Source organism: Nothobranchius furzeri, chromosome 17 (genome assembly GCF_043380555.1).
Source record: "Nothobranchius furzeri strain GRZ-AD chromosome 17, NfurGRZ-RIMD1, whole genome shotgun sequence".
Taxonomy (NCBI): domain Eukaryota; kingdom Metazoa; phylum Chordata; class Actinopteri; order Cyprinodontiformes; family Nothobranchiidae; genus Nothobranchius; species Nothobranchius furzeri.
In genome coordinates this window covers 48275987-48291903 of record NC_091757.1, presented here as the reverse complement: position 1 = coordinate 48291903, position 15917 = coordinate 48275987, and the positions used below count along the sequence as shown (strand labels likewise).

Sequence of the window (15917 nt, the reverse complement as noted above, 5' to 3'; positions counted from 1 at the left end):
ACAAGACTTGTTTTCTGTTTTTCTACAAGATCTTCCGGTCAGATAAACTTATGAAGCCTGAAAAACGATTTCAAAAGACGGGTGAGAGCGGCGGAAGAAAACAACAACGTCCTTTTTCTTTTCGCTGTTTGAAAAGCTTATTATTCCCCAAGTCCCCCTCGGTCTGAAGAGCGCCCCCTCCTCTACCTTATTTCAGTTTTTTTTTTTCAAGCCCCCGTTTCAGTTTGAGCCCACACTGTGCAACCCAGTGTCTGCCGCTCCACTAGCGCCGCCTCTAGCCTCTCACTGGCTCTTTGGCTCCCCTCCTTTCTTTTCCCTCCCCTCCCCTCTTTCTCTGCCGTTTCTCCTCATTGCTGGCTGATCACAGCAGCCAGCTCAGAGCCAAAGAGCCCCTCTTTCCCCTGTCACACCGATCCAGCTTTAAGCCTGAACTTTCCCCTCGAAATACTGAGACATCACTCCAAAGGACGTAATTACCCAAGTCTAAAGGTACAGAAACAACTTTCATCTCAATATTTCCTGTTTGATGCATTTTTCAAATGCAGTGAAACACTTGATCAGAAGCAGAGCTTGTGTGTGAGACCTGCTCCGCCAGACGGTGCGTGAACTCAAACTGTACACGTGTAGTTTAGTGTACACAAGCGGAAGTTTCCTACGCTTCTGCGACAGAAACATGCCTGATCTTCACTTTGATTGCTGCTTTCTTTAAAGCATCTTTGATGTACCAGTGCTTTTTTTGTATTATTTGGGGCAATACTTGTAAAAAAAAGATGCAAACTAGTATTAAAAAAAAGTTCCAACTCAAGTTTTACCACTTAACATGACAGAGTCTCTTGTTTTTTCCAAATTGTTTTCTCTTGCATGTAATGATCAGTCTTGCATCGTGTTGCTCTCCCATGCAGGCGGCTTGTGATCCTTTAACCAACCTGAGAAGGTTTAGTCACGGAGGTCCAACAGGATACAGGACCTTCAAAGTTCCATCATTACAAGCGAGTGGAGCTCCGCTTTGCTCACGGCAGAGCCTTAAAGAGACGCTATGACCCAAAGCAACGGGGAAAACGCTCAGAGGACCCGGGGTGGTCTGCATCAGATCCGAGCTGGCATCCAGTCCCGGTCCCTGCAGGCCAAAAAGACGGTGGAGAACATCAAGCAGGATGACGTGAAGAGCTTCTGCGTTAAAAACGCTTTTGTCATTCTAACGGTTACAGCTGTCATTACAGGTAAGACTCCCTTCCTGATGGATCTGCTTTGCCTGTCATTGGTTAACCCTCTGGAGGCAGGCGTTGCAGATTTGCAACGTTAAAACCTACCTACCCGGTTACTCCATATACGTATTTCATGAGCATTTTTTAACTCAGAAGTACCCCTGAAGGACTTAGTTGTTCGTCCTTTCATCAAAACTTATTTTGAGCCTGAGAGGGTTAAGACAAACCAGAGAGCGCCATCACTTTACCCCAACGATCCGCTAACTTGATGTGAGCGACGGAAGCAAAAGACACAGAAAGCACAAACAGCTCTGAAGGACTTATCAGGCTTGACTTGTCTGACCTTTGACCTGCCTTTTTTAACCCCCTGAATTCTGCCCTCAGGAAGCAAACCAAGCCCACTCAAAGCATGCACATGTGCCACTCTCTGCTAAAATTAAATGGTGTTGTGACAGATTTAGTCGACAGATGAATTTGAGATATTCTTCCGGTCAGGCTGCAGGGTCTGCCACCTGAGCTTGTCTGTAACCAAAAGCTTGGCGAGAAAAGAATTCAAGGACACAAAAGAACAAAAAAGTTCAGATGCTTTTATTTTCTACGCCGTGTTGTTTTATTTTTCAGGAGCATTTCTAAACCTGCTCCTGAACCTACTACGTTTGATCCGACTGCAGGTATAATTTTGGGGTTTGCCCTGCGGCCGTATAAAATGTCTTACCGCGAGGTGAAGTACTTCTCGTTCCCTGGAGAGCTGCTGATGAGAATGCTCCAGATGCTGGTGCTGCCGCTGCTGGTTTCCAGTCTTATCACAGGTATGAACATCTCAACACGCTGCATGCAAACTGAACAAATCAACCAAAAATGTATATTTAGCACATATTTAGCAGTCATTTTCCTCAACACTTTATCTTTTTCATGAGATCTCTAAAGTGCACATCTTGTGTGACCTTGCTTTGCATCATGCAGCACAAAGAAAAACCCTTCACCTAGTATTACTGGCATCTCTCTTCCTCACACTGCCGCCTGTGGGTCTGCTCGGCAGGGCTCCATAGCTATCTTCACATATTTCTTACAAAAATCCTTGCAAAGTCCACGGCCTTCTATCCATGATTCCTGCTACGTTTGGTTTTGGATCAATAATGGGTGTGCAGCCTGCGTTTTCTTTGTACAAACAAGAGTGACTAAGTTGTTTGGTGTGTCGAGGCTCTTCTGACCAACTCGGCTGTTTGCTCAGCCGAAGCTGTTTGTTGTTTTCAGGCCCAGCAGTGGACGGGTTTAGGATGATCTCACAGGCAGGAGGTGCTCAACCTCTGTAATGACAGTCCCTACGTGACAACACGGCTCTATCAAAGCAACATGTTTGACTTCGTTTTAAAATCGTACCCATAACAAAGTCAATGTAGACAAGTATTAAAAGAACATGTGAAATGCTCAAGACAACCAAGGCATTTTCATGTTTACCGTACTTACAGGAACACTGCTAAGTTGTGAGCAGACAGCTTGTTTTTGCGTAACCCTGGCTGATAAATGTAGTACAGGAAGATCAAATGTCCACCGTCTGCAGTGACTGACAGGAAAACAGGCCAGTCTCCTAAAGGGACGAAGGAGGCGCGTTGTTTGACAATGGTCTGCTTTGTGGTGAAGCCGGGAATAACACCAGCATCCTCTGACATCGTGTCACATGAAAACAGCTTCAGCATGTGCAGAAATGCAAAACAGAGTTGTAAAGATATCCATTGGTGCGCCTGCAAAATAATTTCTATAAATCATGAATACTACGCAGCTTTGCTTTGAAAAGACCTTTTAAAAGCAATTAGTTGTAATTACAACAGCTGTAAATAGCAACAAATGAGCTTTTCAGAAGCACACAAACACGTTTCAATCAATAAATTTACCTAAAGCCTTTCGACTCATAACTGCAAATAAAAGTAGATGTCTCAAAGTGACACTCCTGTGTAGCATAATAAAAAAACACCATCACCTCATCTGTAAGAACGTTATCTAGAATCCTGGTTGGGAAAGTGCGAGTTGCTTGTTTGACTCTTCTGGGATCAATACATTCCACGCTACGTTGAGCAACTTGATGTTTAAGTTTATTTGTCGAGTTAATCAATGTGAAAATGTTATTATTAAGTGCTTGGTTAATGTTGACTGTAGTACCACACGCTATCAGTCTGAATTAAGGCATTATTGGTGTAGGTGTTTATATTGACTTCCTTGTATCTTTGTCTCTTCTTGTGTAGATTTTTTTTATCTTATGTTTGTTTTTATTGTCTCTGGACCTTGAGTCTGTTAATAAAGTTGATTGATTGATTGATTGATTGATTGATTGTCAAGTCTCAACCCTGAAACCTGATGTGAAAATATTAACTGTGCTTTGATTTCTAGCATTTTGCCTCTTGAATGAGTGAAAACAATCAGACTTTCTCTATTATAAAATTTCCAAGGACAAAACATTCCAAAAACCTTCTTGAACAACTCAAGTTTTTCTGTCGAAGAGCATTTTTCCAAACCTAAAGCTTCTTGACTGAGATCATTTTGATCTCATTGAAAAAAAAAGATGTTTAGGATTCTGAAAATCATTTGTCCTACAGAATCTAAGCTTTACAGTTTCTGCGTATGCATGTGGCAAAATCCAGTTGTCCCATCTGAAAAGGAGTTTCCTCTGAGCTGGTCCAGTCTGAAAGGGAGCTGAGAATCAGAAACCTTGAGCAGACCCCAGAGGGCCCCTGAGAGGTCTGAGCTGAATTCATGGAGGCCCCAGAAGGGAGAACACAAAAAGAGGTAGACTTCAGGACGAACAGGATAGAAACACAAATGTAAAGACTCATAAAACAGATTTTATGTTTTACTGATTAAATGATGTATGTCTACAGTTTCAAAGTCCTTTTAAATTATCACTGGAGGACAGTAAGAAACATCGAGACATTTGAGGAGAAAATGAGCTTCTTAGCTTTTTTTGCACATCCCAACTTACATTTTCTCCTTACCCCCGTTGATGTTAAACTCTTTCTAGCAAAACCTCTCTCACCGTGTCCTCTGTTTCACCCCAGCTCCCCAAAGTCAGACGACTCTTGTTTTTGATGAACATCCCCCTAAATTACAAAGAAAGTCATTCCACTCGCGCTCCTTCAATCTTGCTTCTTTCAATCCTTTGAGAAGATTGAATTGGTGAGGCTGCGTCTGTTGTTGCCTGGGCAACAGGCCGGGGATCATTGTGTGTACATGTGGGGCTGACCGAGTCAACAGGTTTTCCCAGGACTGTCACAGGATGAGGAGGAAGAAAGCCAGGGTTGGGGGGGGTTAATTAAGGAGAACCAGGAGAACTGATGGAGACGGGGAGGAGGGAGGAAGGGTCTAGAAATGGGGGATCAGATGTACAAGAGTAGATGGTGATGGAGAAAAGAAAAGGTGATGAATTTTTGGGAGGAGATGAGAGAAAAGCTGAGATGCAGGTGAACAAAAAGCCTCCTGAGCGTGTTCAGATAAGACGAGCTGAGAGGAGGTGCCCCTCAAAGCAGCCTGGAGCAGTTAACCTCAACGGGCGGCTCACGGGCCCACCAGACTTTTCCACCCGGCCCCCCAACTCTTTGGGCCCCACTGTCCCTCAATTGGGGGACTTTGAAGTTTAGCAGCAAAATTTATTTAGTAAGTATATAAGTAAGTTAAGGTTAATTTTATTTATATTGCACTTATCACAATCAAGAAGTGCTCCACATGATCAAAATAACATCAAACAAAGTCATAAAATTATGATGCTCTTAAAACAGAAATAGATTAACATCAGAAAAAATAAAGTCATAAAATTATACAATTTCATAAACAGATCCTCTGTTAAATTAAAAGATTTAGGTGAAAGCAGCTTTAAATAAACGGGTCTTTAGCTGTTTTTTAAAAGCGTCCAGGCTGTCAATACTACGTAAGGATAAAGGAAGATCATTCCAAAGTCGGGCTGCAACAGTCTGGAAGGAGCGATCACCTCGACTTTTGTATCTGGTCTTTGGAACTTCTAGAAGGTTCTGCCGGGTGAACCTGAGGGCTCGGTTTGGAGCATAAGGCTTTAACAGTTCAGTAATATAGGGAGGAGCTTGACCACGTAGAGCATTGAAAGTTATAATCATGATTCTAAAATGAACTCTAAAATTAACGGGTAACCAGTGCAGAGACATCAGAATAGGAGTGATGTGTGCTCTTCTGTTTGCTCCAGTTAGGAGCCTCGCTGCAGAGTTCTGGACTAACTGAAGGCGGTCAAGGGCTTTTTTGTTAAAACATGTGAAAAGTGTGTTACAGTAAGCTACACGGGTGGAAATAAATGTATGGATAACCATTTCAAGTTCATGTTTTGACACCAACCTTCGCAGTTTGGAGATGTTTCTTAAATGATAAAAACAGTTTCGAAACAACGTTTCTGAGTGGCCTTCAAGAGACAATGATTGGCCAAAAACACCCAAATTCCTTAAGTTCGTCTGGACGGCAGAAGATAAATGATCAAGTTTTAGCCTAATCAGAGGAACCATTTTCCCCTATATTTCCAATGCAATTTCCCAGATTTCAATAATTGTTTACGTTCTCCGAACTAAACTAAAACTGCAATCAAAACTGTTTAGACTGAAAATGAAGCCATTTTAAATATTATTTCGTTAAGATACAATAATACTTTAACTTTTCTTTAGAAGAGCACCTGGTCTTCACGGAGTGTGCTGGAAAAAAAACTCTGGCCCTTGACAAATTTAGTTTAGGATCCCTGCTTGAGAGCAAGAGTGTCCAAGGTAAGGGCTAAAAACCAGTTACAAGTTATCACCGGCCACGATAAAGTGTGTTTTTTTAATTTTAAAAATGCAAAAATAATTCTCTAATGATTTCTTACATTGGTACAGCTCAAAAAAATCTAAAGTAGACATATTAGTAAAGCTCTGAACAGAAAATATTAAAATATGTTGATTTATATCCACAGCTTGCTGAACAGACAAAATCCCATCAGTTTAGAAATGCTATTGGGGACCGCACAAAATCAGTTCAAGGGCAACAACGGCCGCTGGGCCACACTTTAGACATGCCTGCTCTAAAGCATGGAAGTATTTCTCACATATATAAAGTTCTGCATGTGAAAGGAACGTATAAATCTATCCAGGACAAAAACCTGCCAGTATCCAATAAAGATAAAAGTCTAAATAAGACCAGACAATGAATAATAAATCATTGAAACCTTTAAAGCAGCATTTCTGTCTCTGACTATAAGTTTCTTCATCATTTCTAACCTCTTGTGTCTATAGAATGGGTTTAAAACTGCATAAACAATCATTTATTTATCATTTTATTAGGTTCTGGGTGTTTTGCTGTAAGTGTTGTTTTTCCACCAGGAAAAGGTCACAGTCAGATTGTGTTTCGTGCCGCTCTTTGTTGTCACAGTTAGAGGCTCAGATAATCCAGATGGGTGTACTCCTCCTATAATTGCGGCACCTTTTTTCCGACCACACAAAGAGGCTTGAAATTATTGACACATCAGTGCAGCTTTGAATGCTGTGGGACAGAATAACTTAATATAAAAGGGATAGTTTCCCTTGTGTACTGAAAGGATGAACATCCTTTTTGAAGTGCTTTATATTATAGAAGCATTACAGTCTCACCAGAATATACATTTTTGTAAACATTGAATTTATAATATTGAATTTTTATTCTGTGAAATTATGTGTTTGAATTTTTTTTGTACATAAAATACACTGACAAAAAGATTCATTCGTAAAACTGCAGAATTTAAAGAGCAAGTTACCCCCTATCAGAGTCTCACTCCACTCCCATTTCCTGTTTGAAAAATGCAACAAATGCTGTTGCTTGGCAGACCGAGAGAGCAAACACACACACACACACTGGCTCATAATGGCATTGTGACATCATATGGTACCAGCTGACATCAAAGGGTACCTCTTAGCCAATAGCCATGGCAGATTTAAATTCAAATGCAGTGCAGATTTTTTACCTGAAGAGGGCGCAACACTGACAGTTTTAGGCAGAAATTTTAATTTTGAACTAAAATGCACTAAGGAGCCAAATTATTGACTACATGTGTCTACAGCCCTATTAGACACTCGTTTATATAGTTTGTCAGCAAAAACAAAAGCAACTTTGGGGGTGACTTGCTCTTTAAGCTGCAAAATTCCACATCAGAAATTCAACAGCAAAAATTCAACAGCAAATGAGGTGCCCTCCTGGTATAAACCAGAAATCATTTAAAAGTTTATGAATATCCCATGGTATTTTCATTTCAGGTATTGCTGCTTTGGACAGCCGTGCCTCTGGTAAAATGGGGATGAGGGCAGTGATCTACTACACCACAACAACTGTCATCGCTGTGTTCATCGGTATTGTCATGGTGCTCATTATTCACCCTGGAAAAGGATCAAAGGATGAGTTCACCAAGCAGCAGCAGATAGAGCAGGTCAGCCCTGCTGATGCCTTCCTGGATCTGATCAGGTACACATTAGCAAACCATGAACAAGTGTCTAAAAGCCACACAAGCATGCTCACAGATGATCATGATGTATGAAAACAACACCGCAGTTTCCATCCTTTTCAAGCTTAACGGACCTTTTTTATTGTGTTTTTTTTTTTTTCAGAAACATGTTTCCTCCAAATCTTGTGGAAGCTTGCACCAAACAGGTATCGTTCTGCACTCGCATAGCTTGATGGTCTCACAAAATGTATCACCATCTAAAAATGATTTCAACAAATTTCAATCAATGATTTCAAGTATAAAAAGTCTAATTTTTAGACCTTTTATCTTAAGTTTAGTCTAAAAAGAAAATAAAATTAATCTAATGTTAGATTTATTTGCTAATTCTAATGTTTCTATAAGCAACTTTGCTTACCCCACTGCCGGATTTTTTTTAACTCGAAATTTGCTTAAAATATTTTTAATGCCTCTTGGCAATCTAATATAGTACAGCTATAAATAATTTGTAGAGGTAAAAAACAAAAATTAATAAAGTGGTTCTCTTGCATTTGTCTAAAATCCTCTGCCAATAACACGTTTCGGACCAAAAGCAACCATTGGACCATCCGGTTGTTAGTCTCGACAAATCGCCACACTTCCCTGGGTCCTTCATTCATTATGCACTCACATACTTAGCGACAGAACACCACTGGTGTGAAAGGTTCTCCGCTCAATGATATCAGAGAAGGAGAAGGAGTCCCAAAAAGAACAACACCAGTTGAAATCACGGACAACAAAAGACGTTTGGACATAGAAAATGGCGATGGGTGTATAGCACTATCTTGTTTCATAAGGCATTGCAGGTTTCCGGTTCCAGAAGAAGCGTCTCGGGGAAGGTGCCTGAAGGGAGGGGGGAGTCTTCCACGACCGTGTTTGCATTTAAAACCTAGCTTGTTTGTAGATTCATTATAACAGCTTTAAGATTTTTTACTTTTTTAGAAATCAGGTTTTTTCAGTGTTGTAATGGAATGCTGTTTGCTTTTTCTCCAAAAATGTAGAAATTCAAAGAGCTTTTCTTGTATTTTAGCAAATATAATAACATAAAAAATAAATCAAAAATGAGTTTGGAAACATCACAACATTTTTTGTTGGTGCCAGACATTTTTTCCCCCCACTTTTGAGGCTCCTATCCGTGTGCCACTTTCAATTCCACATTCCAGCAAATCCAGTTCTCTGGTGGGACTGTACACACATGAGCACCAGATTGTTTTACAGCAAAAAAGAAGCATAAACAGACAGTTTTTTAACGATTTAGTTGAATTTTCAACATTTTAAAACAAAAACTTTATTTTCCATTTCCTTTACCTGAAATGTACTTATTTAAAAAAAAAAACAGGAAATGATCAAAATAATTCCTTAAATCAACACTTTGGTGAAAATTAATGGAATAGGGTTCATGGCCACTAAAGTGTTTTTCTTTCTTTAAATTCCAGTTCAAGACACAGTATGCCAAGAGAGTAATCCATGTGACAGTTACGGTGAATGACACATTGATCATGCAGAATGGTAGCCAGCAACTAGCCCAGGAGGAGATGATCCCAGTGCCGGGATCAGTCAATGGAATCAACGCACTGGGTCTGGTGGTGTTCTCCATCTGCTTCGGCCTGATCATCGGTAACATGAGGGAACAGGGACAACCCTTAAAAGACTTCTTCGACTGCCTCAACGAGGCCATCATGAGGCTGGTGGCCATAATAATGTGGTAAGTTTTAGGAGATGACTCAAAAGACTAATAATTAAAACATCTCAACTACAAAGTTGTGAACGCTGTAAACCTGCAGGTATGCTCCTATCGGTATCTTGTTCCTGATTGCTGGTAAGATTGTGGAAATGGATGACATCACATCTATGGGTGGCCAACTGGGAATGTACACAGTGACGGTCATTTGTGGCCTCCTCATCCACGCCATCGTTGTCCTGCCAACACTCTACTTTGTGATCACCAGAAAGAACCCGTTTGTGTTCATCGGCGGGCTGCTGCAGGCCCTCGTAACTGCTCTTGGAACCTCTTCTAGGTATGTGATTGGACCAAACATTCAAATATCACACAGGCATTTAAGAAAAATCTACATAAAATGTAAAAAAAAGTTTCTTGTCCCACCTGTCCCCTAACAGTTCTGCCACATTGCCCATCACCTTTAAATGTCTGGAGGAAAACAATATGGTGGACAAGCGCGTGACCCGTTTTGTGCTCCCTGTTGGTGCCACCATAAACATGGATGGTACCGCTCTATACGAAGCCCTGGCAGCCATCTTTATTGCCCAGGTCAATGCTTATGACCTTAACTTTGGACAGATTCTCACCATCAGGTAGATCTGTACCCGTAGCTGTAAAATGTCAAACTTTTAAGGCGCTCAGCAGCACACACTTCTTCTTTTTTTCTCAAATGAATGCAGAATTTGATTTATCTTGTCTCATTGTAAAGTTGAATCCACAATGTTCAGAAAGATATTCTTGCTATTTGTCCTCAACCAATCTCAAACAGCTCCAAACCTCAGAACCATATTTTAATCTCTAATGTTCTAGCCACCAGCCTGCTATTACATTCATGATCCTCTGTTATTACAGAGGAAAGGGTCACTGCTGGGGAATTTCTAAGAAATGTTTTTTTGGATAATTGGACTTTTACTTCCTCTCAGTATCACAGCCACAGCAGCCAGTATTGGAGCAGCTGGAATACCTCAGGCTGGTCTGGTTACCATGGTGATTGTGCTAACGTCTGTAGGGCTTCCGACCGATGACATCACACTGATCATTGCCGTTGACTGGTTCCTGTAAGTATCAATTGGTAGCAAGAGAAGTCTTGCAACATTATAGAAGGAATTCTTTAAAGGTTTACTTCACTGGAAGATCTTTTTTTAATTGTTATTTCTGATTATAATCTGTCACTCTTAGATTATCAAGCAGGCTGAACATGAAACTAGTCTCCTACACCTATCTCCTGCATTAGCTTCTGACAGAAAAGAGAGGGTGAAAGGCTCCCCTGGACTGCATGTCGGCAACATCTTCCACAAATTCAATATCCAGTTTCACTGCTTCGCGGATGACACCCAGCTCTTCATTTCCAGTAAACCCAACTCAACTCTCCCGCCATCCTCCCTTACCATCTGCCTCTGAGAAATCAAATCATGGTTCACCTCTAATTTCCTCAAACTCAACGGCAATAAAACTGAACTTCTTCTAGTTGGTACTAAAACTGCCATCTCAAAATCTGACAGCTTTTCCTTAACTATTGACAGCGCCATAGTCTCCCCCTCCCCTCAGGTCAAGAGTCTGGGTGTCATCCTCGACAGCTCACTTTCTTTTCAAGCTCACATTAATAATATAATTCGGTCGGCATACTTCCATCTTCATTCCATGAACCGTCTGCGCCCCTCCCTTATCCCTCACACTGCCGCCATTCTCGTCCACAACCTCGTCACCTCCCGTCTCGACTATTGCAATTCACTTCTTTATGGTCTCCCCAACAAACTCCTTCATAAACTGCAACTGGTCCAGAATTCAGCAGCCTGTATTATCACCAGAACCCCGTCCTTTCACCACATCACCCCGGTTCTCCAACAGCTTCACTGGCTCCCAGTTAAATTCAGGTCAATCTTCAAAATTCTCCTCCACACCTTCAAAGCCGTCCATAACCGCTCTCCTCCATATATCTCAGACCTTATAAGTATTAACACCCCCTCCCGTTCTCTCAGATCTTCTTCTTCCATCCATCCTGCGGTTCCTTCTGTCCGTCTCACTACCATGGGGAGCAGAGCTTTCAGCCGCTCTGCTCCTCGTCTCTGGAACTCACTCCCCCAGACATCAGGAACATCGACAGTTTTACCCTTTTCAAAACCAAACTCAAAACACACATGTTTAAATCTGCCAATGACCTCTGATTTTATTGAACTGTTTCTCTTTTTGTTTTGTTTTTTTCTTCTTTGCATTTTATTGTTGTTTTAATGTATTTTCTGAAGTATTTTCTGTCAAGTGACCTTGGGTGTTCTGAAAGGCGCTTTTAAATAAAATGTATTATTATTAACGTTCATGAAGTCACCCATCTTGACTCACAATGGGGAAGGCTGTTGTTGTTTTAGCTAGTAGAAGTGAACCGTTAGCATTAGCAACTCCACCACACAGCAAAATTACTTCAGGCTTGTGTTTTTTGTGAAGACAAAACATCAGCATTGCAAAGAAAACACAGTCAGTAGAGTCATGTTTCTGTTATCCAATCAAATGTGAGATGTCCAAAAATCAGGAAATAATCAGGAAATCCTGCTGTCTGAGCACCAATCCCAATACTCGCACTCCCACCCTTGAGCTCATCAACTGCGTGATGCAGTCCAGGGAAGCGAGTCTGTAGGGTGTCCTGATCCTCAAGTGCGGAAGTTGACCACGCCCCTTTAGCACCCATGACTCACATTTTGCCCAAGTACTCATCAATGCGGACTTGGACGATGGTATTAACCAAAATTCATTGCTGCGTGGGCATTTTGAGAAGAAGGTGGAACAATACCTGAAGTGCATTTTCTGAAAATATGTATTTTCAAAATGAAGAAATTAATTTTTAGATGAGTAATGATATTTATTGGTGCTCTGAATGTTAATGGGCCCATAAAGGGCTCGACACACGGGAAGCGACATCGCCTCTCCTCCATTCATTTTCAATGAGCCATGCGCGACAAAGCGATAATTACGGGTCTCTCTCCTACTAAGCGAAACGCGAAAAACGTGCGTGTGAAATTTTGCGCTTGTGCACGTGTCGTGCACGGACGACCCAGCGACGCGATCCCTGAAAGTTGAAACGTTTTCAACTTTTCATCGCTGTTGCTCGGACGAGGACCAATCAACGGAGGTTTCATTCACTGACCAATGAGTGGACAGGATGCTCCGTACATCTCCGAGCAAACGTGGAGGAGAAGTTGATTATTATTATGTTTATATAGTAAAATCAGAAGTGAGATTTCACATAACTCTAGCAGCGCCTTTTGAAACATCATATCTACCACTTTTTTAACTCTGAACCGCTTAAATAACCTTAATTCCCTCCAACCTGACACAGCCAAACAAAACAACGGAAGTTTCAATTTCGCCATGGAACAGAACGCATAGACGGTTTTGCCGCTGGCTGCTGCCACAGGTCGCCTCCCGTGTGTCAGGTAATAAAAGCGACGGCGACAAATTTCGCTGATCGCGGCCGTTTGTCGCCTCCCGTTTGTCGAGCCCATAAGATTTAATGTGAAAAGCAATGAATGTAAATTTTGTCAAGAAATTGTTTGTTTGAAAGTTGTTAAAGATTATTTTAAAATTAGCCCAAACAGCTACTGGCATGCGAGGCGGTTGATGACACAATGCTCCTGGTTCAATGTGACAATTATTTGCACACTTGTGTACCATACACTCAAAGCCTAACTGCACACTTCCTCCAAGTGCACTTCACTGAAGACCGCAGGGTAAAGTGCAAGTATTGGGATTGGGCCTGAAGCTCAGCTGTGATGTGGCTCACTTCTAGTTCCAGAAAATGGCAAACAGTGCTTTTCTTTCCCAGCGTACGACTCACAAGGCATTCATTCCTACTAGAGACCACTGCACATTAAAAACATGAGTAATGTTGACCTTTAATGAAGAAGGTTTAATTACATTTCAGTTTGGTATACCTTGATTTAGGTTTGATTTGGCAGCATTTCTGATTCATGAGTTTGATTAAAAGACCATTTCTGGACACAATGTCCTCAGATCTTGTTACTCTTTCCGGTATTTTTAAGTAGTTTATGTATTTTTGTTTAGATTTCTGGTTCTTTTTCGGTAAATTTTCTGTTGTTATTTGGTGTTTTATTTGTCTTGACTGCTGCCCCCACACTCTCCCTTCCTGTCCTCACCAGCGACCGACTGCGCACCACCACTAACGTCCTTGGTGACTCCATCGGCGCTGGCATAGTCGAGCATCTGTCTCGCCATGAGTTGAGAAAGAAGGACACGGAGATGGGCAACTCAGTGGTGGAAGAGGCAGACAAGAAGCCATACCAGCTGATTTCCCAGGAGAACGAGTACGAGAACGAAAGTCCTGCTGACAGCGAGACCAAGATGTAGGAGAAGGATTTGTACCGTGTGGCTGGATACAATCTTGAGGGAAATCCTTTTGCAAATCTCAGTTCTGGAGGATTTAAAGGAAATGAAACCTACTGCTAGAACATATCTCAACTTAATGAGATCCACAACTCTGTGAGGGTTCCCGTTTCACACTGCAGACTGGGAATACGTTATGGTGGTATTAGTTTGTGGTGCTCCCTGATATGCATAATTGCCACAGGGTTGCAGCTATTTAACATTAGCAATGACTTACAGAGAGCCCAGTTATTACAGATCCAAACTCAGTAATAAATGTAATGATTGATGCTATCCACTAGAGGCCAGCGTTGCTGTGAATCTCAGCACAAAGATTTGTTTGCTCACCAAAACTTTTGATGCAAAAAGGGGGCTGCTTCCAACCTCTGTGCAGATATTTGCGACTTTAATTCCTACAGATTGTTGAACAGATGTGATGAATCAAGCTTTACTTTATGCTTTTGCCTGATAACTATCCAAAACAAAAAAGACTTTTACTAGATGAACCAAACTGAGAGGATTTTTTTCACCTATTCGTCATTATTGTGGTTAAATGCCAGCCATGTTGCTACATGTACACTAACTTAGTGAGGAATATAACAAATCATACATTTTAGTTAATTAAATCAAATATAAAAAGATATATTTTATGAATATACCCGAACCTATAGTGAGCTGAAGAATATAGTATGAAAATAGCTACAGGTCAGCACCAAAGGTTTGGGCTTTTTAACATGAGCAAGGTCACTTTAACCCAGTCGGTGATTTGTTTTAAAACAGTTTCTTACATTTGATGGTATTCTGGAAACTTTGAACTGTCCAATAAATATTTTTCTTAAAAAAGTGGAAAAAAATAAATAATATAATTGACAGGATGATTAATTACTTTGGTTTTACATTCATAATTATTATGAATAATCATATATTTTGAATATATGAGAGCAGAATTCAGCCTGAGGAAAACATTTGTTAAAATAACAGGCTAAATAGCTACATTTTAATTTTGCTGAATCCTTTTTCAGCCTTGAGCCCTCCCAAATTAATTGCCTGAAGAAAGTCAAATTATTTATTAAATTTTCAGTTATATATATATATATATATATATATATATATATATATATATATATATATATATATATATATATATATATATATATATAAGCGAGAAAACCTATATGTATAGAAGACTCATCTAAATGTGTGTGTGTGTGTGTGTGTGTGTGTGTGTGTGTGTTTAGAAAAATATAAACATGTATGTTAGCTATAGCTTAGCTATAGCCTTATGGAAACAGTTACAACCTCAAACCTTATGACCAAAATAAAAGCCCATCTAGTCTGTCTCACAAACGCATAAAATGTTTGATTTATAGATTTACTTTATATGTTAGGTAAATTGAGTAGTTTGTTTACAGTTGTTGGTACCTCACTTGATGTGGCTGTTTCTCTCATGAATTCATGTGCACATGCACAAACACCACTGAACTTTAGTAGTTTTGTCTTGCTTGTATTTTTTTTAATAAAAACATGAATTTACCTGTTGTGTGTTTGTCATTTTATCATAAATGTTGGACAGACAACATATAGAGTCCTGAAAAATGTATGGAACAAGTTACAAGGGTTCTAAAGCTTCTAACTTTGAACTCTTATGAGAATTAGGGTAAAGTTTAGGCTGAAATTAACAGCTTCCAACAACTCTGATTAATCCATACATCTGATACCTTGAAACTACACTTAATTTTCTCAAGTAAAGACAAACAAAAATAATACATGCAAACTTCAGCTTTACTAATTTTTGATCTCAATAATTTTCATTTTAAACACATAATTCGATGTTTAATTTGATGTAAGAGCTTAAAATATTTTGAAAAGCGTTCGTTTTCTGTAAATTAGGGGAAATGTGTATATTCACATTGCGGATAACCCAAATATCAATTATTATTATTATTATTATATAATGTGTGCGTGTGTGTGTGTATAAAACAAGTTTCCTTACCAAAACAATGCTATGTTGCATTTATGACAAATAACAGCCTTGTCTCACAGCGCCCCCACGTGGCCAAAGCATGCAATGTCGCATGGCATTTTGTTTGGCGCCGATGGAGGGAGTCACTCCTGAGATCTTTGGTCAGTCAGACGA

At 40.3% G+C, this 15917-nt stretch overlaps 1 protein-coding gene across 1 annotated transcript; it reads left to right on the top strand.

Annotated features, from left to right (window-relative positions):
- The first annotated feature begins 352 nt into the window (after positions 1 to 352).
- Positions 353 to 13923, top strand: slc1a3a (solute carrier family 1 member 3a). The gene is made up of 10 exons (XM_015972741.3): positions 353 to 489; positions 903 to 1220; positions 1877 to 2014; positions 7469 to 7673; positions 7817 to 7859; positions 9126 to 9394; positions 9474 to 9707; positions 9808 to 10002; positions 10333 to 10467; positions 13558 to 13923. The coding sequence occupies exons 2-10, from the start codon at positions 1037 to 1039 to the stop codon at positions 13763 to 13765; spliced, it is 1611 nt and encodes a 536-aa protein (XP_015828227.1). The 5' UTR covers positions 353 to 489; positions 903 to 1036; the 3' UTR covers positions 13766 to 13923.
- Positions 13924 to 15917: the final 1994 nt, after the last annotated feature.